This window comes from Camelus ferus, chromosome 6 (genome assembly GCF_009834535.1).
Source record: "Camelus ferus isolate YT-003-E chromosome 6, BCGSAC_Cfer_1.0, whole genome shotgun sequence".
Classification (NCBI taxonomy): Eukaryota; Metazoa; Chordata; class Mammalia; order Artiodactyla; family Camelidae; genus Camelus; species Camelus ferus.
Window position 1 is genome coordinate 52,361,412 of NC_045701.1, and position 27,960 is coordinate 52,389,371.

General features: G+C 38.8%; 1 protein-coding gene across 7 annotated transcripts in view; it reads left to right on the top strand.

The window, feature by feature from the left end:
• Positions 1 to 26,685, top strand: part of TMX1 (thioredoxin related transmembrane protein 1) — a 33,795-nt gene extending 7,110 nt beyond the window's left edge. For 2 of the 7 annotated variants that reach the window (XM_014566492.2, XM_006193245.3), the window contains exons 5-8: positions 1,443 to 1,488; positions 1,588 to 1,689; positions 1,800 to 1,866; positions 4,473 to 6,162. In XM_014566492.2, the coding sequence (XP_014421978.1) occupies positions 1,443 to 1,488; positions 1,588 to 1,689; positions 1,800 to 1,866; positions 4,473 to 4,651 (394 nt within the window). In that variant the 3' untranslated portion in view covers positions 4,652 to 6,162. Of the gene's footprint in view, positions 1 to 1,442; positions 1,489 to 1,587; positions 1,690 to 1,799; positions 1,867 to 4,472; positions 6,163 to 7,619; positions 11,669 to 11,845; positions 11,902 to 20,238 lie in introns of those variants that run through there. The other 5 variants (XR_004320698.1, XR_004320700.1, XR_004320701.1 and 2 more) reach the window with 5 other exon arrangements.
• The last annotated feature ends 1,275 nt before the right edge of the window (positions 26,686 to 27,960 follow it).

The following is a 27,960-nucleotide window of genomic DNA, read 5'->3' on the forward strand; positions in this document are numbered from 1 at the left end:
AGCTTGATGTATAGGTAGAGGGTATATTTCTCCGTAGCAACTTGCTGTGGAGCAGTAAGGATTGAGCAGGGCAAATGGGTTTTCTGATACTGTCTCAGGGAGTAAGGCCTCACAGGTCATTTGAGAGGCTTCTGGGAATATTGAATTTTGCTGAGGTCACCATGGACTCGTCCTGGTGTGGCTAAGTTATCTCTTACTGTCCTCTCACCACACTTGCCCTTAGAGGGTGGGGAGTTGGGCACCAACGTATAGGAGATAAAAGTGCTCTGGATTCTGGGAGTGGGGGAAAGATCAGCCCTAAGCAGTACTTTGAAATTGAAGTTTATCTTTAGCACCTTTTCCTTACACCTCTGAATTGGATTGTACTTTAGCTGTCAGAATTCCCCCCGAACCATCATGCCCAACCCAGTTAAGGCAGCTGGTGTCTCCTGATGGAATCTAATTAGCACAGACCTCAGTGAGGCTGCACAATGATTTATGTTTCAATTCCTTGTTCCTATTCTTGTTTTGCATTTTAACAGCAGAAGCAACATGATTAAGGTATCTTTCTTTGTTGAACTGAAAATGTAACTGATTTTTGTTTGAAATCTCATGTCATAAATGATTCTTACCTTCTTTGGTAGAAGAAGAGGCTTGCTTGTAAGTCTTTCAGTGAATCCTCAGGCAGCAGTCTGTACCTTTTTATTGGAAGCCCGAGTAAGGGGTGCTCCCAGGGTCAGCTTGACAGGTTCACCCACCCAGCGAGTGGTGACTGGATTAGGCCATCCTGCATACGGTACTCCGGCTGATGTATGAATTGGTCTGTGTGTTAGGGGCACCACTTCTGCTGGGGAGAACCCACAAACCTAATGTTTGGAGCATGCCTTTTTCTAACTGCCTATCTAAAGGGCTTGGGTTTAAGTATGTGGAAATAATTAGTTTTAGTTACATGATGACTTAGCATTTATTTCTTAGGTAATTATTTTGCATGTCATTGAACTATATCAAACTAATGCTATTGTAAGTTCTATTTAATTTGAATATGAAAGGAGGGTAATTCTTACGTGGGAAGGATTAGCTCACCAAGTGCTCCTGGTTCTTCCTTCAGGCTCCCTTCTCTACTCATTCTTTGGAGGGTTTTAAGGGTGAATAAGAGTTGCCATTTGCTTACAGTGTGCCTGACTTTAAATCAGCTGGTTCCATAGAGCTCGTGACCTGTTAAGTGTTTTGTTTACGGGGACATCACATAGTGGCAAAAATTCAGAAACTATTAATTTTCATTAACAAGCCTTATTATGACCTTGAAATCAATGATGTAGCACTAATATTCAGTAACACCAGCAATAAAATCTGTTGTGTTGAGGAAACTAGAGAGTAAAAAAATAGAAGATAGAGATAACACACGTATTGTACTTCAAAGCTGTGTCTCTTACCTGGTTTTTCAATCATTTCTCTTATTTTAGGATGAGTAGTATGTCAGCACTCTTTCAGCTGTCTATGTGGATCAGGGTATGGGCTAAAATTTTATTTCTATTTTAAACATTTTTGATACTGTCACTTTTTAAAAAATGACCAAGTTTTTAGTTTACCTTTTTCTTTTGATTTTAGACTTGCCATAACTATTTTATTGAAGACCTTGGATTACCAGTTTGGGGATCATATACAGTGTTTGCTTTAGCAACTCTGCTTTCAGGACTATTATTAGGACTTGTAAGTACTTCATTTTCAGAATACTAGGAAGAAAAATATTTTAGAATTTGCTAGTACAATTGCACTAGCTTTATAGTATGTATTCATATTTCTTATGTTTATTTTTGCAGTGCATGATATTTGTGGCAGATTGCCTTTGTCCTTCAAAAAGGCGCAGACCTCAGCCATATCCTTCCAGTAAGTACATTTTAAAATGTTTATTTTTATTCACTATAGTCCTGTTCATATCTGTAAACACAATCACACATATAACAGGTTGCCTTTCTAGCTTAGGTTTCTAAATTTGGAGTGGTGGGGGAATTGCGGCTTATATTTCATGTAAAAATGACAGCCCAGTGTATTTAGGAAAGTAGTTTTTTCCTTGGTTTTTATAGTGTGGAGAATTTTAACACTGCATCTGACTTACAGATATTTGATAACATTGACCTGATGTCAGTTTATTTGAAAACTTCATGATATTCATGGATCCATTTGAGAACATACTTGGGTCAAAAAAAGTTGAATGCATTCCACTCTTGAAGACATTCACTGATACAGTGACCACATTTGAAGCTTTTTCTTTGTGTGCTGATGAAATCAAAATTTTTCTGTTAGGATATTGGGAAAAGCAATTCCTGTAGTTGCTTTAGGACTGGCATTGACACTGTGCTAAAAGATGAGTTTAGATAATTGGAATATTCACTGCTGTCTGTCTAAATATAATTACCTACCAATCATTTGTTTTTAATCTTGACAATTACACCCTTACGAAGGCCCTCGTATTTGCTGTTTATAGAGAACTTTCACTTTCTTTCATCCCATTTGCTTTTCAGCGACACTCTAAAGTAGACTGCATAAGTGATATTCTTCCCATTTTGTGGTTGAAGAAACTGAGGCTCAGAGAGATGAACTGTTCTTCCAAATTCACACAGAAATGACAGAGCTGAGAGTAGGACATAATTCCTGACGTTCCTGTTCTGCCTTTTGTGACTTAGGACTTATTGAGGTCAAAACTCCTGAAATGAAATCAGTAGAGATTACACCTACAATATTCCTTGTCTGTCAAAAAACTGATAGGGTTTTTAAAACATTTCTTAGATAGTTGCATTGATACTAAAAAGGACATTGGGGGAGGGAAGAATTTTATCTACCAAGGGCCTCTGACCTGTAGGGAAAAATGTAATAAGCACAGATTACTTAAAAGATGATTTAAAAGTTGGTGAATTTAAATTTTGTATTGATTTCACTTCAAAAACCTTAAAACTAACAACAGATTTATCTTTTAAGTAACCTGTGGCACAGCTGATATTAATCCATACTTTAGTGGGGTACTGCCCCTTCTATAGCAGGCTGCATGATTTGTATTTCGCTTAGATTTTGAGTTGCTGAGGAAAAAGTGAACTCAGTCTAGCTTTAAGCAGAGTAAAAATTTATTGGTTCATGTAGTGAGGAAGTCTGAGGCCAGACTTGACTGGATCCTGGGGCTCAAATGTTAAGATGTTATGTTTCTGAATTGCTCAGTTCTCTGTGACTCTGCGTGCTCCATTTTTGACTCTTTTCAGTCCTGAGCATAAAATGACTATGAAAGCTATAGCTCATAATCCCAGAGTAAGAGGAAAATACACTTCTCCCTACACCCACCTATCTTTTGGATAAATTCTGATGTGCTCCCCTTGTTGTAAGGAGCTCACTTTTTGAAACAGTCAGTATAAACCAGGGTTTCTCAGCCTTGACACTATTGGCCTTTTAAGCTGGATAGTTCTTAATTGTGACGAACTGTCTTTTATACATTATTGAATGTTCAGCGGCATTGCACTGGTTGCTGGTAGCATCACCCCTCTCAGTTGTAACAACCAAAAATATCTCCGGACATGGCCAAGCGTTCCCTGGAGGGCAAAGTCACCCCTGGCGGAGAACCACTGCTGTAAACTGTTGTGCTCAGCACAACCACATGGGATGTGGTGTAGAAAAGGGGTTATTAACCCAACAGAAAGAGGAATGCCAGGCATACCAAACAGCAGATTGTCTACTGTGTGGTAATTCCTTCCCATAATTTTTCTGCCTTGCACCCCTGTGTTCTTCCTGCTCCACGCTGAATTGCCTAGGATTAGGAGCAGTCTGGGATCACTGAACAGTGGAAAATTCATTTACCAAATCCTGTGTTCTGTATGTCAGTAACATGGTGTAGTGTAAGCTTAAGTTAACTAGCAAAAAAAAGAGGGAGAGGTAGATGTGTGTATTTACATATTAAAAAAATGCATTGAGCTGTACGCTTAAGATACATACATTATACTAGTTGTAATTATACCTTAATGAAATTATATATATGGGAAAGAGGAAGCACATTTATGAAATAACTTGAGAAAAATATGGATAGGAAAATAACTTTCAACTGTCTGATTCCTGTTCACCTGGGAACTGAAATGAGTGGTGTTGAAGTTTGTTTCAGAATAACTTATTAGCTAGAAGATTCACTACCAAATTAATATGACAGTTGTATGTAATGCAGTGTATTTTCTTAAAACATCCATATTCACAGCATTAATTCTGCTTCATTAATTTCAGTTCAGTTTATGAACAGGTTGGTAATTAGAGTGGATTTGGTAAGTAAAATGGGTATTCCAAACCGGGTCTTTTTACAGCATCACTTATTTTTGAAGATAATGTTTTCCTTTTGGAAATCCAAATGTGATTGATAAGTAAATGCTATAGCAGTTTGTGGGCATATGAATCATTTCTTGATTCTACTCTAACACCAATCTAATATGTCAGCAAAAAATACATTTCTGGTCTTTATCTTTAAGAAAAATTATTACCAGAATCTTCTCAACCTTTGAAAAAAGTGGAGGAGGAACAAGAGGCCGATGAAGAAGATGTTTCAGAAGAGGAAGCTGAAAGCAAAGAAGGAACAGACAAAGACTTTGCACAGAATGCCATAAGACAACGTTCTGTGGGTCCTTCATTGGCCACAGATAAATCCTAGTTAATATTTGCAAATATTTTCATATGATTTTGGCAAAAACAGAAGATGATTTTCTTTTGGTTTGAAGTGAACTATGACTTGCTTATACATTACAGGATTCAGTCTAGATTGTCATCAGATTGAACAGTCTACCTATGAAAAATGGAAGTAGCACTACTAAGAAAGTTTGAAATAGGATTTAAGAACAATATGGTGGTTCAAACTGTTCTTTAATTTTTGAAAAATCTGGTGCCAAGCAATACGATTTCTGTATGTTTGTTTAGTAATAACCTTTTCAAATCTAAATTGAATAATTACCCAACTATTGCATTATTGAGATATTTAAGGAGACTAGAGAAAAAGATTTCTCATTTGATACAATTTTTTTCAGTTTCACTGTGTGAAAAAAAAGAACATATTTCCCATAAATGGGAACTTTGCCCACTGTCTCAAGAAATGTGTGTTTCAGTGACAACTCTTGTTCGTTTTAGAGTCCAAAATTTCTTCATATTTTTAGATTATGCAACTAATAAAAACTACTTTACAGTTTTCTACACATGATAATACAGGATATGTTTAGGAAATTTTTTTTAAAAGTCCATGGTATTGTCTTGATTCCTATAAAGGTTGATTGCCTTTTTTCTTCTCCTCTGTTCTTCATACCATGGGTTACATTTTTCATTTTCCAAATTGGATAATTTCCGGGGAATGTTTTTCATATTTTAATAAGTAGTAGTACTTTTTTTGTTGTTTCAAACTAAAGTTTACTGAGGGATCCTTAAAACTGAAGAGCTGTCTACTGATAATTTAAAATCTTGGCCACTTGTCTCAGATTTTACATCATTCTTGTTGAACCTCTACTTGAACTTTTTTTTCTGGACGTGAAGGTGAACATTCATTTGATTTTGTGGAAAAGCCTTGGTATTTTACATTTTGAAAGTTAACAGAAGCATTCTACTCAGGAAAAAGCATCTTGTAATATATGTTTTCAATGTATATTTGTCTTCATACAGAAAGTTCTTAATTGATTTTACAAAGTCAGTGTATGCTTGATGTTTTAAACTTGTAACAGTCTTAGGTTTTGAAAAGACAAACCGTATTCTATTATACTGTTATTGTGTGATGTCTCACAGATGGGTATCAGCAAGATGGGACATTTACTATATTTTTACTCCTTGAAGCATTAGGATAGTGTTTTTATCTTACAGCAAAAGGGAGGGGAGTGGGTGGACACGTGGGGTGGCAGTAAAGAACTGTATCAACTACGAAGGGGAAAAACCATAAATATTCAGAATAGATGACCTCTCCATTATGGTAATAGACGACTTCTGTAATGTCCCCTTTTGTCTAGATTTGCTGCTGTGTGAATCCATTAAACTTATAGTATCATAATGTACACCAGTTTTCTTTAAAGGCTTCTCCTTTAGAATATTAAATATTCTACCATTGAAGAGCTTGGATGTGTAATAATTTTGTGATGGAAATATTCTAAGCACAAAATAAACTTTTCTAAGCACTTCACTGAAGCTGAAGACAAGTGTGATTTTGGGTTGCATATTTAGAAATGCTTAATTACGTTGTATTTAACAGTGTTCAAATGAATAATTGTGTCACTCTATATGTATTTGACGTGTAATCAGAAGGGTAGAGTCATACACATCGTTCTCTGTTACTTGAGATGATAGAAAAATGCTGCTCATTATGGGTTCTGTTTTCTAATGTACTATATACATGACAAATTTTAACTTTTTAACTGATTAGAAAATATGATATATACGTAAAATTGAAAGTAGGCTGAATCTGTAGAGACTTGATATTTCAGAGAATACATGATCTTACGTGTAGACATCTGAATAATCAGTTTTCTGTCACACCAGAGGCTTGGAGAAGCCACTAGGATCATTTTACCTGTAACAGACCCCTTTTGTTTCTACATTGGTTTAGAGGGGCTCAGCATGGCAGCTTAGCCACAAGTCCTTTAGGAGGGAATAAGGTGCAGCAGCATCATCCTGGAGAACCCTACTCCCTGGCACCACCCCAGTCATTCATCTCCACTATTGAAGCACTGGAATCTCATCACTCCAACAAAAGATGCAGTGTTCTGTCTCATACTGTCTAAATACTTAAATGAGGAAGACTGACAAAAGTTTTAATGAAGATTCCATAGCTAACATTTTTCATTCATTGAGTATCTATTGGAGCTGTGCTGTTCTGAGTTAATTCATTTAGTCTAATCATAATGTGTGATAGCTGATAGCATTACACATCATTCAGGTGAACAGGCTCAGAGAGGCATGGCAGGAACAGGGACAATTTGAATCCACAAGATTTCAGATCTTGTGCTTTTGTTTTCAGCATGGGTACTGAAAAATAGCAATCTGTATGCGAAATTACAATATAAATTTAGAATTTGAGACAAAGCTGTAGTGTTGTGGGGAGACTTCTGGGCAGAAGTCAAGGGACCTGGCTTTGAATCTTGTCTCCACCCCGCCTAGGAATATGACTGCCACTTCTCTGGACTTTGATTTTCATATTTGTGAAATGAGGGTAAGTTGAGTAATGTAGTGTTCAGATAAATGACTGAGGAAATTTTTGAAATGAAAAATAAAGTTACTTGTGACTTTAGCTTCCCTGGCAAGTTTCCTAGAATATTCAAGCCAAGTAAATGAAGACAGTCCAATAGTAAAGCTGGTAATGCTGGCGGTGAGCTGTGTGTGTGTCAGTAGGCACTGACTTGTGTCCTCAGCCTTCTGAGATGGCGGAGCAGGAAAAGAAACACCCTCTCCTGCCTTCAATCTCATAGTAAGCACTGACGTCTGCTGTAACGTGTACATACTTCATGCGAGAACCCAGATTTTAAGTTCTGTTCTTTACAGCCCTGTGCTTCAGGGAAAGCTGACTCCATCCTCACTGAATAGGGGAAAGTTTAAATCCTATTTTATTTGGATTTTGTGTTAATGAGCAAGTTCTTATGTGTCATTTTTGACAGTAACTTGAGTCTTCTATTGAGAATGGGAGCAATGTAAATTTGAAGGTGGTAAGGAAGAAAGAATTGCTTTGCCATTTTGTCCCCTTTGAGGAGGAGGAAGAAAGCACAAGGTATGTTTATGTCTTTTGAAATGTGTGGGTTTTTTTTTTTTTTTTAGTTTTTTGTTTGTTTATTGTCAAGATTAAATGAGATAATTAATGTGAAAAATGCCAGTCATAACCTAGCATATGCGAGCAGCTCAGTATGTAATGTTTCTTAATCTAATGTTTATGAAAGGGGATTCCAGTTGAAGAACCCTGCTGCTTAATACAATACATAACTTGCATTGTATTTTGAATCATTTTTGAAGTATTATTTTGCAAACCTGTAAAGAGTATGATTACTTTTTTGAATATGACTTTCGAACTCCTTGTCAATAGGTGCTGGAGAGGCCAAACTAAATAAGTTTCAGTTAGATACTGTGTGCAAAAGTTTTTTTTGTCGTGTTCAGTGTTTACGTATGAGTTCAGATTATTAAATGACCTCAACTTTCAGGCTAACTTTAAATCCGAGGATATGTAAATTGCACAAAATGGTATGTTACTTATTCTCGCCTTTGCTTTTGAGCTTACAGAGAAATTACGGTACACAATGACTGGACACTTTTTTTCATTAAATTAAGGACTATCCTTTAAGATTATATTCTTCTGCTTAATGTTTCTAAAATTAAAAATACTATATTAAAAAATAACTAGTAAATTCAAAGTTGACAATCTCTTGTGAGTATCCTAAATTTGGAGATTTTACTGGACCATAAAATTGTGATGTCTGGGAACCACTCATCTAGTCTAAGATGAATAAACTGAAGTTTCTTCATTAGGCAGCTCGTAAGAGGCCGTAGAAAGTAAGGATTCAGGTCTCCTCACATCAATGAATTTCTTCCTACTTCATGACCACTGTGAACTTAAATGCCCTGTTTGTGTTAAATAGAACCCAAGTCTGATCAAAAAGGCTGTTGGCGTATAGAGCTATCAGGTGACAGCGTGTATCACTGTGTCACTTAGGCCTGTAGTAACAGGCTGACTCTTGTTAGGGGCTAATGCAGTTGGTGACTTGAAGTTGAAGCCAGTGCTCATTTACCATTATGAAAATTTCAGGGCCTTTAAGAATTACGCTAAGTAGACATTGCCTGTGCTCTGTAAATGCAACAAAAAACCTGAACAAAGCCTCATTTCTCTGTATGTCTTTGTTGGAAAGACAAAATCATCAAGGTGAAACATTATCCTTGAATTTTAGTTGCATTATTAACATTTCAGCCTCTTCATAGGGGGGAGATCAGATTGAACCTGATGCATGGTACTAAGGATGGAAAGACCAGTTGGGTACACTGAGATTCTGTTGCTTTTTTCCCCTAGTTGAAGCATCATTATAAAACTTAAGAGTACAAGAGAAGTACCCAAGTTAAGTTCATGTGGATCACATTTGTATCTTGGTGCTATGATGGCTTAATGTTTGCCAAATGTATTCATTCAGCAACGTTTACCACTAATCTTGAAGTGGACCACAAAAAAAGCTCTGATGGTGCTAGTTATCCAACTTTGCACAATACAACTTTTATTACAATATTTTCCATTTTCTGTCCCGTGACCCCCGTTGATTTACCTTATCTCTAACGAGGTATTGTTAAAAACATGTTACTGGTGTGTATTGTTTTACACTTTACAAAGGGTTCTCACAAGCTTTATCTCACTTGGCTTTCTCAGCAATCTTGATTTTAGGGCAGGTATTACTATGTTGTTACTATTTTACATATAAGAAAATTGAAACTTTAAGAGGCCAAGAGACCTGCCTGAAGTTACACAACCAATAAGTGCTGAAATTAAGACTTGAACCTAGGATCACTGACTTTAGTATAGAGTTAAATGTTTTTCAGATTATCTTGTGTAAAACTAGTCCCACAAGATGTTTTCATGCAGAAGGTCTTCATGGTGAAATGAGTTTGGGGAAAACCTCTGTGTACTGTTCTCCTGGATGTTCATAGTACATTAGTCCCTGTATCAACGAGACCAGTTTACCTTTGTTCAACCTGATATTCCCCAGATTTATTTGAATATAGAACCCCTTTTAAAATTAACAACCTCTAAACACCCCAAGGCATTAGTATTCATTAAAGTACACTTTTGGGGGAATATTCCATCTAGTAACTTCTCTTATACCATGCTATCTTAATCTTACATGGGGCTTTTTTCTTTGGTACCTTAAAATTTAAGCTTTTCCCTATTCCCTTAGAAAGAACAATATTGAAATTAGGCCAGTTAATAACCCTACAATAACTTCTAAGTGTTCCAGTGAAGAGTCACATGTCTCTCACTTTAAATCAAAAGCTAGAAATGATTAAGCTTAGTGAGGAAAGCGTGTCAAAAGCTGAAATAAGCTGAAAGCTAGGCCTCTTGCGCCAAACAGTTAACCAAGTTGTGAACGCAAAGGAAAAGTTCTTAAGGGAAATGAAAAGTGCTACTCCAGTGAACACAGGAATGATAAGAAAGCAAAACAGCTTTATTGCTTATATGGAGGAAGTCTGAGTGGTCTGGAGCGAAAATCAAACCAGCCACAGCATTCTCATGCTAAAGCCTAATCCAGAACAAGGCTCTAACTCTTTAATTCCATGAAAGTTGAGGGAGGTGAGGAAGCTACAGCAGAAAAGTTTGAAGCTAGCATGAGGTTTAAGGAAAGAAGCTGTGTTCATAACATAAAAGTTCAGGATGAAGCAGAAGTGCTGATGTAGAAGCTGCAGCAAGTTCTCCAGAAGGTCTAGCTCAGATTATTCATGAAGGTGACTTCACTAAACAACAGATTTTCAATGTAGATGAAACAGCCTTCTGTCAAAAGAAGATGCCATCTGGGACTTGGAAGGCTAGAGAGGAAAAGTCATGCCTAGTTTCAAAGCTTCAGGACAGTCTGACTCTTGTTAGGGGCTAATGCATTTGATGACTTTAAGTTGAAGCCAGTGCTTATTTACCGTTACGAAAATCTAAGGGCCCTTAAGAATTTTGCTAAGTAGACTTTGCCTGTACTCTGTAAATGAAACAACAAAGCCTGAATGACAGCACATCTGTTTACAGTGTGGTTTACTGAATATTTTAAGTCCACTGTTGAGACCTACTGTGAGAAGTTTCCCCCTTTCAAAATATTACTGCTCATTGACAATGCATCTGGTCACCTAGGAGCTCTGAGGGAGATGTACAGTGAGATCACTGTTGTTTTCATGCCTGATAACACAACATCCATTCTGCAGGCCATGGATGAAGGAGTCATTCGATTTTCAAGTCTTACTATTTAAGAAATACATTTATAAGGCCAAAGCTGCCATGGATAGTGATTTCTCTGATGGATCTGGGCTAAGTAAATTGAAAACCTTGCGGAAAGGATTCACCATTCTAGATGCCATTAAGAACATTAGTGATTCATGGGCAGAAGTCAAAATGTCACATTAACAGGAGTTTGGTAGAAGTTGATTCCAACCCTCATGGATAACTTTGAGGGGCCCAAAACTTCAGTGGAGAAAGTGACTGCAGATGTGATGGAACTTGCAAAAGAACTAGAATTAGAAGTGGAGCCTGAAGATGTGACTGCATTGCTGCAATCTCATGTTAAAGTTGAATGGATGAGGAATTGCTTACAGATGAGCAAAGAAAATGGTTTCTTGAGATGGAAACTACTCCTGGTGAAGATGCTGTGAAGATTGTTGAAGTGACAACAAAGGATCTGGAATATTACATAAACTTAGTTGATAAGGCAGTAACAGGGTATAAGAGGACTGATTCCAATTTTGAAAGAAGTTCTGCTGTGGGTAAAATGGTTATCAAATAGCATTGAGTGCTACAGAGAAATCATTCGTCACAGGAGGAGTCAATCAGTGAGGCATACTTCATTGTCTTATTTTAAGAAAATGCCACAGCCACCCCAGCCTGCAGCAACCACCACCTTGATCAGTCAGCAGCCGTCAACATGGAGGCAAGACCCTTCCCACCAAAAAGATAATGACTCACTGAAGACTCAGATAGATGATGGTTAGTATTTTTTAGTAATAAAGCATTTTGAAATTAAGGTATGTACGACTTGTTTTTAGACATAATACTATTGCACATTTAATAGACTAAAAAATAGTGTGAACATAACTTTTTTTATGTACTGGGAAACTGAAAAATTTGTGTGACTTGCTTTATTGCAAATTCGCTTTTTTGCAGTGGTCTGGAACTGAACCTGAAGTAACTCCAAGGTTTGCCTGTAACAGACTTTTTGAGTAAGTGGTAGGACTTTACAAAGCTCTTTAATAATAGTTCCAGAAAACTTGGTGCCCCTGTCACTAGAGACAGATTTGAATTTCCTAGGTTGGTACATGAAATCAGATAGTATTTCTCCTACGGTAGAGCCATACCTCTCTGGCAGAGACTTCATTCTATCCTGAGAACAAGCAAATTATGACCAGGCATATTTAAAACCCATAGCAGCGTGTACTTGTATGAAATCCACTTGGACATGATCAAAGAGGACCTGAATGTAGGGGTTTTGTCCATGTTCAACCTTTAGTTTTTCCAGGGTAATGGTAATGAAATGTGTACAAGGAAATTTAGTAGTTTCCCCACTATGATGGATAATTTTATGTGTCAACCTGACTGAGCTAAAGGATGCCCAGATTCTGGTAAACATTATTTTTGGGTGTGTCTGTGAGGGCGTTTCTGGAAGGGATTAGCATTTGAATCACTAGGCTGAATAAAGAAAATCCACCCTCACCAATTTGGACAGACAGCATTAAATAAGTTGAGGCCAACATAGAACACAAAGGCTGAAAGTTTAAGAAATCCCAGCCTTTTTTTTTTAATTGCGATATAGTTGATTTACAATGTTATATTAGTTTCAAGTGTACAACGTAGTGAATTGGTATTTTTATAGATTATACTCAATTTAAAGTTAGTATAAAATATTGGCTGTATTCCCTGTTCTGTACATTATATCTTTGTATCTTATTTTATACCTAGTAGTTTGTAACTCTTAATCCCCTTCCCCCATCTTGCCCCTTCTCTCCACCTCTCTTCCCACTGGTAACAACTAGTTTGTTCTCTGTGTCTATATATTCCTGTTCTGTTAAATTCATTTGTGTAATTTCTATTTTTCGATTCCACATACAAGTGAAATCATAGAGGGTTTGTCATTCTCTGTGTGACTTCACTAAGCATAATACCCCCCAGGTCCATCCATATTGTTGCAAATGGCAAAATTCATTCCTTTTTATGGCTGAGTAACCTATTGTGTGTAGACATACCACATTTCCTTTATCCATTCATCTGTTGATGGACACTTGGGTTGCTTACATATCTTGGCAATTGTAAATAATGTTTTCTGGTTGTTTCTGTAGTTCTGTAATAGAAATGTTAATTTCCTTTAGTCTTTTCCCTTGTGGTTTGACAGTTTTCTTTAGTGTTATGTTTCTGCTCCTTTCTCTCTAATTTTTGTGTATCTGTGGTTGGTTTTTGATTTGTGGTTACCATATGTATTGATCTATATCTACTTTTAAGCTGATAGACATTTAAGTTCAGGCACATTCAAAAAGTGCTACATTTTTTGCTACCCACCCCCATCCCCCTCCACACACACATTTTGTGTTTCTGATGTCATAGTTTACATCTTCGTGTGTATCCCTTAACTGTTTATTATAGTTACGGTAGAGTTTTGCAGTTTTTGTCTTTTAACTTTCATACTAGTTTATTTAAGTGGTTCATCTATAGCCTTTACTATATATTTGCCTTTACCAGTGGGATTTTTTTCTTCCTATAATTTCTTTTTCCTTATTGTAACCTTTTCTTTTTCACTTAAAGATGACCCTTTAACCCTTCTCGTACGGTCAGTTTAGTGTAGATGAACTCCTTTAGTTTTTGCTTGTCTGAAGAGCTCTTTATCTTTCCTTCAATTCTGAATGATAACCTTGCTGTGTAGGGTGTCTTAGGTTTTGGATTTTTTTCCTTTAGCACTTTTTTTTTTTCATGTTTTTTCCTTGTTGTTTTGCTTGAAACCTGTTCTCTGTCTGGAATGCCTATAGTGTCTTTTTAGTCCAATACATTTTGTTTCTGTAAAAAAAAAATGCTATTTTAATTTTTTCATGGTTCTAACAAGCATGTTTAACTTAACAAATTCAAAATGTAATCCATTTTGCCCATCTCCCAAATTATATGCTGTTATTTTTAAATTTTAGTTCTCTGGATTTAATCCCACAATTCCGGTATTACTATTGTTGTTGCTGCCTTGTGCAGTCATTGTTAATTTAGATTTTCCCGTATATTTTCCATTTATGTTGCTCACCATTGTTTTGTACCATAACTTTGGGCCCATTTTACTTCTTTCTGGAGTAAGTCTTGTGAATTTTTAGAAGCCGGTTATTAGACTAATTTTTTGAAGGTAACCTGTCTTTTTTCCTCTGGCTGCGTTTACATTCTGCCTTTTGTGCTGTACTTTCTAGGTGTAAATCTCTTTTAGTTCAGCTTTTTAGGACTCTTCAGGATTGTGGAATTTGAGGATTTGTACATTTAATAATTTTTGGAAAATCTTCCGCTGCTGCGTCTTTGAGTGCTGCCCCGTCCCTGTATTTCCTGTTAGCTGCTGCTTATTAGAGGTTTTCTCCCTCTGTTCTCAGTAGCTGTTAATTTCTCTCTTAAGTTTTTTTTTCTCTTTTTATTCTTTCCTTCATTCTGAATAATTTCTCCAGAACTATCTCCAATAGTAATTCTTTTTCAATCATGTCTAATCTTTTATTTCATCTTTTCATTGAGTTTCTAAATTCAATTATATATTTTTAATTTCTGGACACTCTACTTGTGAAATCTGCCTGTTCAAATTTTAAGTACTAGCTTTTTATATTTAAATGTAGTCAGCATAATTATTTCCAGTCATGAGTCTGATGTGGTAGTTTGTGTTCTGCTGAGTGTCAGTCATGTATGCTAATTTTGTTTCTTCCTGTGCCTAAGGATTTTTTATCTTAAGGTCATATTTACTTTATCTGTAAACCCTTGGAGACCTGGCTTTAAGGTTTGTTCCTTTAGGATTTGCATTTATTTCTGCCAGTCACTTTGGCGTGTTTTAAACTGAATTCTCACCATGGTGTTTTTAACACTTGATGTTGGTACAGATTTTTGTCTTTGTGAGCAGGGCCAGCTTGAGGATAGAAACTCCCAGAGAAGACTTTTCTCCCAGAGCTAAAGTAACATAGGCACGTTTTCTTACCATGTTTGTGTTCATCTTATCTCTGAGGAAGTTAATGGTAAGTCTCATCTCATGCGACCTGTCATCCTAGGCTTTTTCTCTGGTTCCCCTGTTTTCATAAAGACCAAAAAGCTGGAAATCATATCTACCAATGGTCAGCAGAAGCTCCAGTGGTAGCTGTTAGCTCCTATACTTAGCTGTCTCACAGTGTTCAAGTTATTGTCAGATATTTTTATTAAATCAGTTGGATTTGACAAATGAATGTGTGTATCTAAGTGTAGTTCCTGTGTCATTTCACTCAGGCTATGATAACTGATAGTTTCGAATAATAGATTCTACTTATTTTAGTGAAACTTTATAAAGTAGATACCACAAAGTTATTAATGTGACTTTCAATTCTGGATATACTTTCTATCATGTTAGCTCTTTACTAGATTTAGAACGCCAGAGTGACCTTTCATGGGGCAGAAGAGAAATTGCAGAGAAAATACTTGAGTTACTGTGTTAAGATCTTATTTAGATAAAAAACTATGCTTTGTAGCAGAGACAAAATATTTAATTAACTTGGTAAAGATAAATCTTTTTCCTTGAAGAAGGCACGTTTGTAATTCTGTGTCTTAGGTAGGATTGACTCAGCAATATTGTAAAATGCAGACCTTATTTATTTGGGTAGAAATGAGTAGGGCAGGGGGTTCTGAACTTGTGGTCTGGGCTTCAGCGGGTTGGGGAGGCCCTGAAGTTATGTGCAGTTTTGCATGTATATTTGTATTTGTTCGTTTTCTCAGGGCTAAACAACCTCCTCCTTGGCCCTCACATCCCGTTGGCCAGGTATATCTGTGCAGTGCACACGCTGTGTAACTTTATGTGGTTAGATTTCCTAAAGGTTTGAGAAACTGAAAAAGATAAATGAAAACAACTTGGTTTGACATATTGAGGAAAACTTGTCTCATGGGGATGGGATTTAGAAACTTAAAAGTCATCCTCATCAGGTATGTTAAATATGGAAGTAATAAGAGTGAATTCTCTGGACCAAGCATTATGTTTTATTCTTTTTATTTACACTAAACTCCTGTGTGTGTGTGTGTGTGTTTACGACTTGGGAGGAGCCGTTCATCCCAGAAGTAGCTCTCTTGGAAAGCTTCAAAACCTCGTAGGATTTCTTGACCAGGTTTACGGTACACTGTTTAATGATTGACTGTTTTTCCAGCTGAAATTTCAGACTGGCAAGGAACTTGGGTACTTGCTAACCACAATCTTGGTTCACATTTCCTGTTTTTTCTTCTTAAGGGAAGTAGCTAATACATATTTTAAAGAAAACAAACAAATGTATTACCATAAAGAAAGGAAACACGGGGAGAAAAGAGCAGCAGAAGTGTTGTGTGCCAAGTATAAAGTAATGTTATTGTGGTTGGCATAACTTATTAGGTAGCTGTTTTGTTACAAATTGTTGTAAGTATCAATAAGACTGAATTTATTTTTATTAACAGGCTGAATGGAAATTTTGCTTAATTGTATTTCTTTTAGGCTCCTTTGCCTTTTTTGTTCCTGGCATAAATAAATCAAATATGTCCTATCTGGTATTGTACAAAACAAATCTCTCCCTTAAAAAAAAGTGGGACTTAAATTTTATCTAACTAAATCTGAGACACATCTTTTCCCTTCCCAGGTCAAAATTCTTTAATTTTTCATCCTTGCTGGCTAATGCTAATTAATGATGGACTTCTTTAAGAGCTCATGTACGTAAGAAGTCCTTGAACAGTGCCGATGAAGTCTTTTGACTGTCTTGTTTTTCATGTGGCAAAAAAGAAAACCCATCTTGATTTGGTTCCTGAGTTGCCCTTCCGTGAATGAGGAATGCCCTCTGCTTATCCTCTCACTCTCTTAAAGAATTATTACTCCTTCAGGGATCACTTCAGGATCTACCTCCATCTGGAACAGAGAGTTCACTGGGTAGGACTCTCATTTGTGGACATCTTTATGACTATTTTATGCACTTAGTAATATACTCCTGCTGACTGGTATCTGTTCTATATTTGTGTCTGCAATTTATATTTAAAGGTAAGCCTATATCTTTTTCTTAGTTTGGGTCACTGCTATCCCTTCCCCAACACCCTCCTCGGACCCTGCTCCCCCAGCCCCACCCCCTTCCCGCCCCCAAAAAGCAGAGCCCAGGACGAAGACTGGTGAACAGATTGTTTGGAAGTGATCCCATTGAGCAAGGAGGATGAATCGGGAACTTAACAGGGAAGGAGGGAAAACTAATACAGTGGTACATTATTAAGTTGTCCATTCCCATGGGTGAGTGGTGCACAGTCTTGATGGGATATTCTTTTAAATGTGTCTCAGAGCTGTTTTCCTGGGAAACAAAAGAGGGAAGGATTTATCCGCTGGTTTTTGCCTCCTGTTGGTTAAGGTTGTCTGTGGCAAGCATTAACTCTTAAGAGGCGGGACCAGAAGGATCTACAGCAGTGCATCAGAGGGATCCGCTAAAATTTTGTGAACTTAATAGGACCCAGCTCAATTCTGAGCACATAGTATTCATCTAGTGACTACTTCGTTATATTTCTGAAAATAGAAATGGCACATTATTATTCCTGTTTCCCTAAATCTGCTAAATAAACAAATAGGCTGTATTTTATTTTATGATGTTTTAAACGAAGTATTGTTCTGCTGATGTCTTTTCTGGTGTCCAGCATTCTTCCTACAGAGTTTACACATCAATATCTACAGAACGATTTAAGCTCAGTAATTATAAAAAGGTATTACACGTGTAATACCCTTCAGAAATGTTCACACGGACATGTTTTTATGTCACAGAACCACTTTTTAATCCTCTAAAAAGTTTTCTTTATTGAAATAAGTGTAGGTTTATAGAAAAGACTTGCAAAAATAATAGAGATTTACTGTATACCCATCATTCAGCTTTCTCTCCTGTTTACACTTATTCAATAGAATAAGGAAATTAACATTGACATTCTACAATTAACTTCTAAACTTATTTGCATTTCAACAGTTTTCCCACTAATGTTGAAGAAATCCTTCTGGTCCCGGATCTAATCCACGATCATGTGTTGCATTTAGTTGTCGTATCCCTGTAATCTCTCCAATGTTCTGTGTCTTTCATGACCTTGACACTTTAGGGGAGTACTGGTCAGTTATGTTGTAGAATATCCCTCAATTTGGGTTTGTCTGATAATTTCTTATGTGACATGATGCATTTTTTGATAAGAATACCAGAGATGTTATGTTGTGCCCTTCAGTGCATCCTGTCGGGGGTACATGGTGTCGCCCTGTCTTATTACTGGTGATGTTCACTTTGATCGCTTGATTATGATGTTGTATGCCAGGTTTCTGCACTGTAAGGTGACTGTTTTTTCTTTTGTAACTAGTAAATCTCTTGTAGGGAGATAACTTTGAGACCATGAAAATATCCTGTTTCTCGTAATACTTTTGCCTGCTAATCTTGTCATTCTTTAATGGTTCTTGTATGCAATAGTTGTTAGGTATAGTGTTTGTATAGGTATAGTATATAACACTGATTTTCTAGTTCCATCATTCCTTCTACATTTATTAATTGGAATGCTGCCTTAGCTGCTTCCAGTTGGCTTCTGTGTCCTGTTGGCATACCCCTATCATTTTTTGAGCACTTCCGTACTTGCTGGCACCAGAAGATGTTCCAGGTCCATCTTCTATTTTTCCTGCTCCAGGCTTGGAGCCTACCATTTCTCTAAGGAGCTTTGGTTCCATTTACTGGAGAATGGTATTTGGAAACCAAGATGTTGGAGCAAGATGTGCAAAATCTTGCTTCTCGTCCCTCTCAGAGAGTAGAACTAGGAAATACATGTGTGTGTGTATGTGCATTAACTCATGCACACACACATTTTTAATCTATTTTTATAGCTGTCCATCTGTACAAATACTAAAATATGTGAGTTCGTATTGACACCTCCAGTTCCAAAACCACAGGATTCATTCCAGCACCTCACCCCCTCTTCCTTATTTGTAATGTCTGTCTTTGATAATGAGAACCCTGGCTCCTGTTATCCAGAGCAGATTTTACTTGTTTGTTCACAACCAGTATTCACAAATATACAAAGAACGTAACTTTTGTGCATATTTCTATTTGTCTTTGCTTTTTTTTTGTAGTAGATTGTCAAAATACTGTTTCTTAAGATAGCTCTTGCTTTCCTACTGCCTGCCTTTGTGTGGGTATATTATTCATTTATTTGTAATCCAGTTAAGTTCATTTGTTACTGCTTATTCCATTTTGACTTCTCCACACCTCCTAGTTTATTTTAATCATTTATTTTTTTTGGTATGTAAAATGTTACATTGTTTTAAGTATTAGAATTGTTTAAAACAAAGCATACTCAGAATATTTCTGCTCTCTTTCTCTTTCCCCATTTTTTTTTCTTGCCCTGTTCCACTCATTGTAGGTAACCAATCTCATTAATTTAGGGTTTATCCTTTTGGCATTTCATTTGTTTGTTTTTATTTTGGGGGGGGTAATTAGGTTTTTATTTATGTATTTATTTATTTTAATGAAAGTACTGGGATTAAGCCCAGAGCCTTGTGCATTGGCATTTGATTTGTCTGAATGGATATATAATAGTCAATTTACTTGTTTTTTCTAGTTCTCATGTAGTTTTATTTTTTGCACTTAGATACCTGATACATTTTGAGTTTATTCTTTTGTCTGGCATGAAATACAGATCCAACTTTATTATTTTTTTCTAAATGGCTACCCTGACATCATTAATTAAAAGTCCATCTTTGCCTCAGTGAATTGAGATGTCACTTTTATCATATAAGTTGCATGGGATCACCTTTAGAAGTTCATTTTTGTTCTTTTGTACTGTGTCATGGTGTGGCATGTCTTACACTCTCTCTTTATTGCCTGTGGCCACAAATAGTGTTCCCAATTGGTGTTTGTTCTTCTGAAAGAATAGTTAATTATTGCACTAATAATCTTGAAAGCTAGAGAAATGTACCTTCTGGCTATGTATTTATAAAACACTGTTACCCAGATTGAACCCAAAGCTATGAGACGCTGCTCCTTCTGTCCAAATGTTATCAGTATCTGTTATATTGTAAAATCACTAGGCTGAAATGAAGCTTTCTGAAATTACTCTTAGTACTTACTGTTGAACCAGTCTTGCAACCTTGAAGAATAACGTCATGAGCTCAGGCTTTATTAAGGTTCATTGTCTTTGGCTCCTTGACTTGTTTTCTTAATTCAGCTGCTGGATCTAGGTAGACAAATTATAATACTGCGATTACTGCCAGAGTAGAGTCATTAGAATTACGAGGTCATTTAACTTTCATGTGCACCTGCATCTGGTATCCAAAGTTGCCTGGCAACAATGATATCCTTGTTAAAATACAGAAAACCTGGAACGAAGTCCAGACATCCTTCCAGAGTGACTTTAACATTGATGTGAGGAAGAATACCATCCTACTGTTGGACTCCTCCTGTTTTCAAAATAAACGATGAGCCATTTGGAGAAATAGGTTAGTGAAGGTTGATGCAGTATTGTACCTTTTCCCCATCTTGTAAGGCCCATCTTAGGTATTTGGTTGGCCCTGTTGGTCTGGCTTTACTTACAAAGTGCCTCAAATTCTTTCTCAAGAATTTGTGGAAAGTGCCAGAAAGCCAGAGGAATTTTAATTTATTGCCTTTGTTTTTGTCCTTTTATTTGAAAGTGAAGAATAAAGAAAGATGAAGCTGCGGCTTCTATTGTGATGCTTTTTTCCCCTCCTCTTACGGACTTGTTATTCATGATCCTGACCTCCAGAGGGAGCAAGAGGGTTATAGTTAAGTAGTCATAATTCCTGAAAAGGAACTCTTCTCTCTCCTCCCCTCCTGCCCCTCTCTCCCTCTATTCTCTTCTTTCTCTTCCACCCTACATATGGAAAAACCATGTCCTCTTTATCATTTTCTGTTTTCCTGATTTCTTTATGTGACATTCACATAGGTATCCCTGAACCCTTATTAAGCATATCTGTCTAATACTTGTCAGCCTTCCAGTCCCTTATGGTGAAGGAGGTCCCTTTCAGAAGAGTGATTCTTAAGGAACCCAGATGGGAGTGTGTTTCAGCAGGTGAGGCTATTTCTTTGGAAATAGTAGTAGACCTTTCAGCCCCATTGCTCTACTCTTCTCCCTGCCCCATTTAGTTAGAGAGGGCTATGCATTCTTCCCCCCGTTTCTGTCCAACAACAGAAATGTCTGAGTGTGTGGTGAAAAACCAGACGACAGGTCCTTTTGAGTAGTTAGAGAACCCAGCCTCTGGGTGGCTTCTGGCTGAAGAGTTGGTCCATCACCAGCTCCTTTTTGAGGAAAAAGTCAGGAGGGAGTGCTCTGTTTCTGTCTCCTGCTTGCACAGGGTGTTTTCTCCATGATGACAGATCCCGAAGAAGTATTTGTTACTTTCCCTGGGATAGAAGTCTGTGCAAAATGGATGACCTAGTTCCAACATAGACATGTTCTCTCCTCTGTGGTTATCACTAAAATCAAATGGGTTTGTGGTGCCTGCTGTCTGGGCCTTAAATGTTACACTGCATCTGAGAGCTTGCCTCGAGGTGGGTTTGGAATGGGTCAGGAGTTTTCCTCCTTGTCCTGACGTGGCGTGGCCTGCAGAAGCTTCCAGCCCTGGTTCAGTTGTGCATGGACCGGGCCTTTCTTCATCAGAGTACTGGGCTGTAGGCACCATTTGTATGCTGCTGGCTCCCAGATTTTTATCATCATCTCTGACTTCCCTTCTGAGTGGCCTATTTGACATTATTACTTGGACGTCTAAATGGAATTTCAAATTTAGTAGGTGCAAAATGGAATCCTTGACTTATCCCACCCCAAACCTGTTTCTTCCCCAGTATTCTCCTTTCAAGAAAAATGGACCACCATCAGTCTCTCAGTCACTTAGGAATCATACTGGTTTCCCATTTTCTTTACCCCCTACTCTCTAATCCATCAGCCAATTCTGTTAGTTCTACTTCTGACATATTTCCCACACCCACTTGCTTTTCTCTCCCTTTCCTACTCTGTACTCCTCTTCTGCCAGGTAGCAAGCTATACTCATCTCTCACCTGGACCATTAAGATAACTTCCTTATGATGTGAAGTGTAATGATGGCAGTGTTTTGGAAAAATTTAATGTGCTTTTCTCTTTTTCCCAAATATATCTGCCCAGAGAGAGGATAGAAGAATGCAAACTGAAAGAAAGAAAGTGAAGATTTGGCTTCTGATATTAAAAAATAGGGTTCTACAGAAAGACAGTAGGCTTGAAAGCTAGTCTTCGTAGGGAGAGAAAGGATTTTATGAATGTTTCTAGTTCTCATTTACATAGCAAGGGTCAAGACTGCAAGATTAGATTATAAATTCCTTGCATAACATATAGGATGTTTATACTCTTCATCATTAATGCTTAGTGGTAAGGCTGGAGTTCAGAAGAAGATAAGGCTGTGATAATGAAATGCGCACTTCTGTCCCACAAAGTATTTCAGAGGAGGAAGGCAGAAAGGAGACGGACAGAGGAGGTGGTTGGTCCATTAGGGATTCTGATCTTCCCTCAGGGCTGCAGCCCAGAAAGAGGAGGTCTGTTAAATTGCAGTAGGATACAGACGACAGAGGGGTCCTTCCTGGCTTGCAGTCTGGGACTCTGGGAAGAGTCACTTGGAAGCTCTGTGAGGGGTCTTCTTGATCAACCTGGAGGGTGACCACGTGAAAAGAAATCTAGAGATGTGGACAGCGAGAGTGAGGGTCTAACTGATATCCCCATCTCTTCCTCTGATCTCCCAAGGCATGAACGCAGAGTTGAGAGTCAGCAGGGCTGACGTGGGCCTGTTGAAATGGGGTCTTTGAGTCACTCAGAGGGGCCTGTAATGCCAGTGGGAGCTGAGGTGACACTGTCAGACAGGGAATCACTGAGCTGGAGGGAGGTCAGACCATGGACAGCAGCTGCAGCTCAGTTATATCCCCTAATGACACCATTGTAGGCCATTGACAGGGGGACAAGGGACATTGCTGGGGACCAGAGGACTTTACATGGTTTGGAGGACTTTCTCCCCTAAATCCACAAAATCTTGCCTACTTCTCTCCCTCCACACACTGTCCTGAGGAAGTGGCCCATTGGAATTGGCCAGTGGGGAGCACTGGCAGGAGATCAGAGAGGGGAAGGCAGGAGGTATTTTTTCTGGGTGTTTATTCCCCTGCTCCTTCCTACTTCAGTCCCTGGGGGACTAAACTATTTCTTTACCAAGGGCCACAGCTGCTGGGGGCCCTCTCCCTCTTTGGACAACTCTTCCTCCCTTTGCCTCCACAGGCCAGGAGTCTCCTGTCTGCCCCCACCTTCGGGAGCCCTGGGGTATTCATTCTCTCTTGCTAGTTTCAGTAACTGCACTTTTGTGCAGAGGCCCTTGAGGATGTCTTCTGCTTCCTGCCTGACCTCAGCTGTCACGCTGTTCCTTCTGCAGGCTCCCCTCTGGGCTCTCTGCGTTGGCTGCTTTAGATACTTCATGTAAAGATCTCCAACTCTTGTAAACTAGTTCTTTTTTATTAAAATAATTATCATAGTTTCTTTTTTCCTGATTGGACTCTGACAGAGCTCTGTAAATAATTCATTATTTAAATAATTTCCAATTAAATTCCTTAAATGTGCCCTCTGACTCCTGCTGAGATCCTGACTGATACATTATCTTGTGGGGTAGCAGGTATTAAAATAACAGTAAAGGTAAAAGCCTATTTTAAACCCGAAAGCACTATAGATTTTTAGTATTAGTACTAGTACTAATGGGACGTAATGTTCCAAATGAGGCCTCCTCTGCAGTGTCCCTTGAAGCACCAACATCCAGAGAAGGACAAACGCCGGAAAATGACTGCAGCTTCAGAGTGTCAGCAGACTTTGTGGCTGTAGGCCTGAAGGTCAGAATGAAAAGCCAAGACGGGAACTCTGTCCCCTTTCCTAAGAGAGTGTGGGGGAACATAATGAAAGTCTTATATTTATATTCACAAGTTAACATGGGGAAGCAGCCAGAGCGTCTGTGTCCTCAAGTGATACGGAGGCTCTGGCTCCAATCAAGACAAGGCTCCGATCCCAGATGTCAGTCCCCAGCGATTCAGTGACACTTCAACATCCTGACTTAAAATGAACAATCTGGTTGCTTTTCCAGAGTAGTAAATGACTGGAAAATCCCAAAACGCCAGCCAACTCACAAACGCCAGAAACTCCTTGCAGCCCTAGCCTTGGCCTGAGATTCCGCTTCAGGGTGGAGTCCCCCAACCTCTTTCAGAGGAGCCCTCTTTTCTGCGTGGGTCCTGTGGTGAAATGAGGCTTCAGCAGGCCTCCCAGGAGCTGCAGAGGGCCAGGGGGCTGGGGTAGGAGGTGTGGTGGGCAAGTCTAGCGAGGAGAGCCTTGGCTTCCCTGAAAAGTGTGCCCCGGCTGGCTGTGCATTCTAGAGAATATGGTCAACCAGGAAAGAGGGCCTCAAAACACCAAGTCTGAGGGAGGAGATTAATAGGCATTTCTGTAGCTGCTGTTAATCAGGAAAACCTGGACAACAAGGGCAGGCTCTCGCTTCCTTCTGAAACTGACTGGCAGCGTCTCTTTGTACTTGGACAGGGTGATCGTGAGAAAAAGCTCATCTGTGAGTTCTGTGGCTCCATATTATGGGACACACACATGAACTCCTCCAATGTCTATGAGCTCTATAAACCCCAAGAAATGATTTGCAAAATCGTGTGTGTGCATGGGGATTGGGGACAATTTTCTGGGGCCTGTAAATGTCATCTGATTCACAAAAAGGTCAGTGTCCCCTCCCTGCCTCTTTCCCCAACCCCAAGTTGAAAACAGTTATGAGTCACTGGAGGGCAGGACCATGGCTTTCATCCTTGAGTCTCCATCAATATCCTGCCCAGTGTGATTTGTGTGTAGTTTTTTAATGAGTAATTACTAAATTGAACATATATAAGTAGTCTTCAACTTCTAAGGAATCCACAGTCCATCATTTCCATCCTGAAAGTGGGCTTGTGATGGGAGACCCTTTCTGGGATCTCAGTCACAGTTTCTTCTATTTGTGGAGTGGCTCTTCCCACAGGAGTCTTCACATCGGGGAAGATAAACGCTGATGCAGAAGGCTGAGGGCTCGTCCTGGTTTCCCCAACCATCACTCCACGCTTTTTTTTTTTCCCTCCCACTTTCATCATCTGGAAAATCAGTCTTTTTCCATATCTCCTACTCAGTGAAGTTTTTATGGGGAATCGTGATAAAAATGAGAGGAAGGAATTTTATAATAAACTCAAAGTCATGGTACTAGCATTGAGAGATGACATAGGAGTTGGGTACTTACTTTCATTTCCAAGTTATTAGAGGAGGAAAAATAAGACACTGAGGAAGGAAAAAGATGTGAGATAATGTCATTAATATCATTGTAAGGAACATGTTGTAGTGTAGGTGAGTAGGGAGGAAAGATGGCTTTGAGTCCCTCACTTTAACACAGAACCGTAGGAATAAGTCAGAACAGTGTGATGAGTCAGAACAATGAAAAGACTATTAATTTACGCTAACCATTATCTTCTTACTTGGAATTATTTTCCTTTTTAGTTATGACTTTTGGTCTACTAGAGGCATTAAGATGGGGTGACAGGAGTAGGGCGTGGACATTATATTTCATTGATTCTGGAATGTACATTTTCCAGCTTTCAGCATCTCCAGGGATCAGTTGGTGGTGTCAGCTAGTAGGCTCAGTGGAGATGCAGTTGTAAATAGTGCTCAAATGTGGACAGAGCTGCTCATATTGCCATCTGTTTAATCAAATTAAGTGCACTGTTGTTAACTGCAGGTGTTGAGTTGTCATTCAAAAGGTCCTCAGAAAGATTACACTCTGACTTGGCATTGAAATGAAGAATTATCATGTGTGCAAAAAGGTACAGAAAGAGCAACCAGACTTTAATATGATATCGATGAAGGAGATCTGCCTGTTTGGAGGAATGAACACAAGTTCATAGTTTTTGCAAAGCAATAACTGATTGCTTTCTGGAAGCTCAGAGAGGAAGAGCCATCTCTTGAAGCAGAAGAAACTGTTACTGAGATCCACGAAAGAGTGGCCATCACAAGCCCCCAGAGAGACAGGAGAAACTGCCAATCCATCTTGGATGAAAGAAATGTCAAAGCAAGAAGAGGCTTCATGACTGGAGGACTATGGTTAAGACATTGTGTCAGTGCAGAATGGACAGTGTGTTTTCCTTCCTGTGGTACATAAGGAAAGGTGTGTTTTAGAATCAATGGAAGATGGTGCAAATGCAGGCTTATGACATTCAGGTAACCACCATCCTTTTACAGAAAAGGAAGACTGACCCAATGCCTCCTTTGCTGGTGGACTTACTCTTAGGAGGTTCGGCACAGAGTTGGCAGATAATTGGCTGGGCCCTGTGACGGCAGGAGCATCTGTATGCGGGTCGCCCAGACTAACAATCACGAGACAGAACAAGTCTCAGGAACCCGCCCTCCTCTTAGACATACAAACTTGAGATGGACAAAGGATTGAAGGAAAAAAAAGTAGTTTTTTATTTAAAGAAAATGTTTACCGTTTGGGGATACTTCTTATAAAAGTGTAAAAATTAAACCTAAATTCTTAAAAACAAGTGTTGCAGTTTCACACCCCACCACAAATATAAGATGTTTTGAAGTCAATTTGACTGGTAAATATTTAATTGTCTTGATGGTTATACTTTTATATTGACCAAGCATGATTACTTATAAGCAGATTACATTCTATATAATCAATTACTATATCCCTAAAATAACAAAATCACTTCAGATTAATAAAAGCACCAGAAAATTAAGTATTGCATGTATCTCCATTTCTGCCAAATTTCTATTTACAAACAGAACACGAATAAAAAGAAAACAGACAATTGATTTTCTTTTCCATCCCAACCATCCCTGCCTTGACTTTCCTCACGTGTGGATAAGAAACCCTGGACGTTTCCTCCATTGTGTTTATGATGGTCCGTAATCTGGGGTTCAAGGGCAGAGGTCCAGGGATGGGCTTCAGTGAGCCTCTGCACCTCTGAAATTACATGAAGAATCCTGGGTATCATGTGCCATTTGGTGGTGTTGGGGAAAGAGATTCTGGTTGTCAGTTTCTCAAAAGCATCCATTTTTTAAGAGCAGAAGAGTCCCTGAAGCCCTGGTCCGCATATACATCAGTCATGATACCTGGCCCTAGGCCCCTCCTGACCCTGGGCACTTGGGCAGGAGTTTTGTCTCAGCAGGAGGCTGGGTGAGGCCCAGAAGCCACCCAGAGGGTGACTCCTGAAAAACAAGACACCTGGGGGATGGGCTTTGTGATTCTGTCTTGGTTTTGGGATTTGGCTGCCCTAATGTCCCTGCTCTTCTTCAAAATAAACAAAGACAAACCGCTGCATTCCTGTGCCATCCAGGTTTAATCTGGCACTTTGAACTGTGTTTTTAAGTGAAAAAAGCCAGGTCCTCATCCTTTCGTTTTCCTCTCCTTCTGGCAGGTCAGAGATACTCTGACTGTGATAAGGATAAGCTTGTGGGGCCGCTGAAGGGACAGTGATCCCGGACACTTGTTACTTTTCTGCTTTAATCTGAAAATGGAAAAGGCTAGTTTGGGTGGATTCTCATTGAGTTCCATGGAATTCCTCTGTCTCCCAGGCCTGGCCTGGCTTAAATGGATGCTCAGCCCCTGAAAGTCCTAGATTAAGAGGGGACTTGAAAGCTAAGACTGCCCCACACTTAAGCAAACATCAGAATTCGTTGGAGAGCTTGTTAAAAACACTGATTTCTTGGATCACCCCCAGAGGTTCTGATTTAGTAGGTCTAGGGTGGCCTCCTGGAATTGTTGGGTTTGTTTGGTTTTTAAATCGGTATCTCCAAGTGATGTTGGGGGAGGGGCCCTAAAGAGCTATTCTTTCAGGTGTTGAGAGCTGGGATGAAGAGAAGGCCATCTGGGCCCTCAAACGTTCTGTCCTCTTTGAGTTGATTCTGTTGGGTCTGGGAGCTCACCTTGTCTTCAGAGAATGGCTTGAGAAGGGGAGCCTGGGGTCCGTTTCTGCTTCCTCCCAGACATGATGTGAAGGCCAGGATGA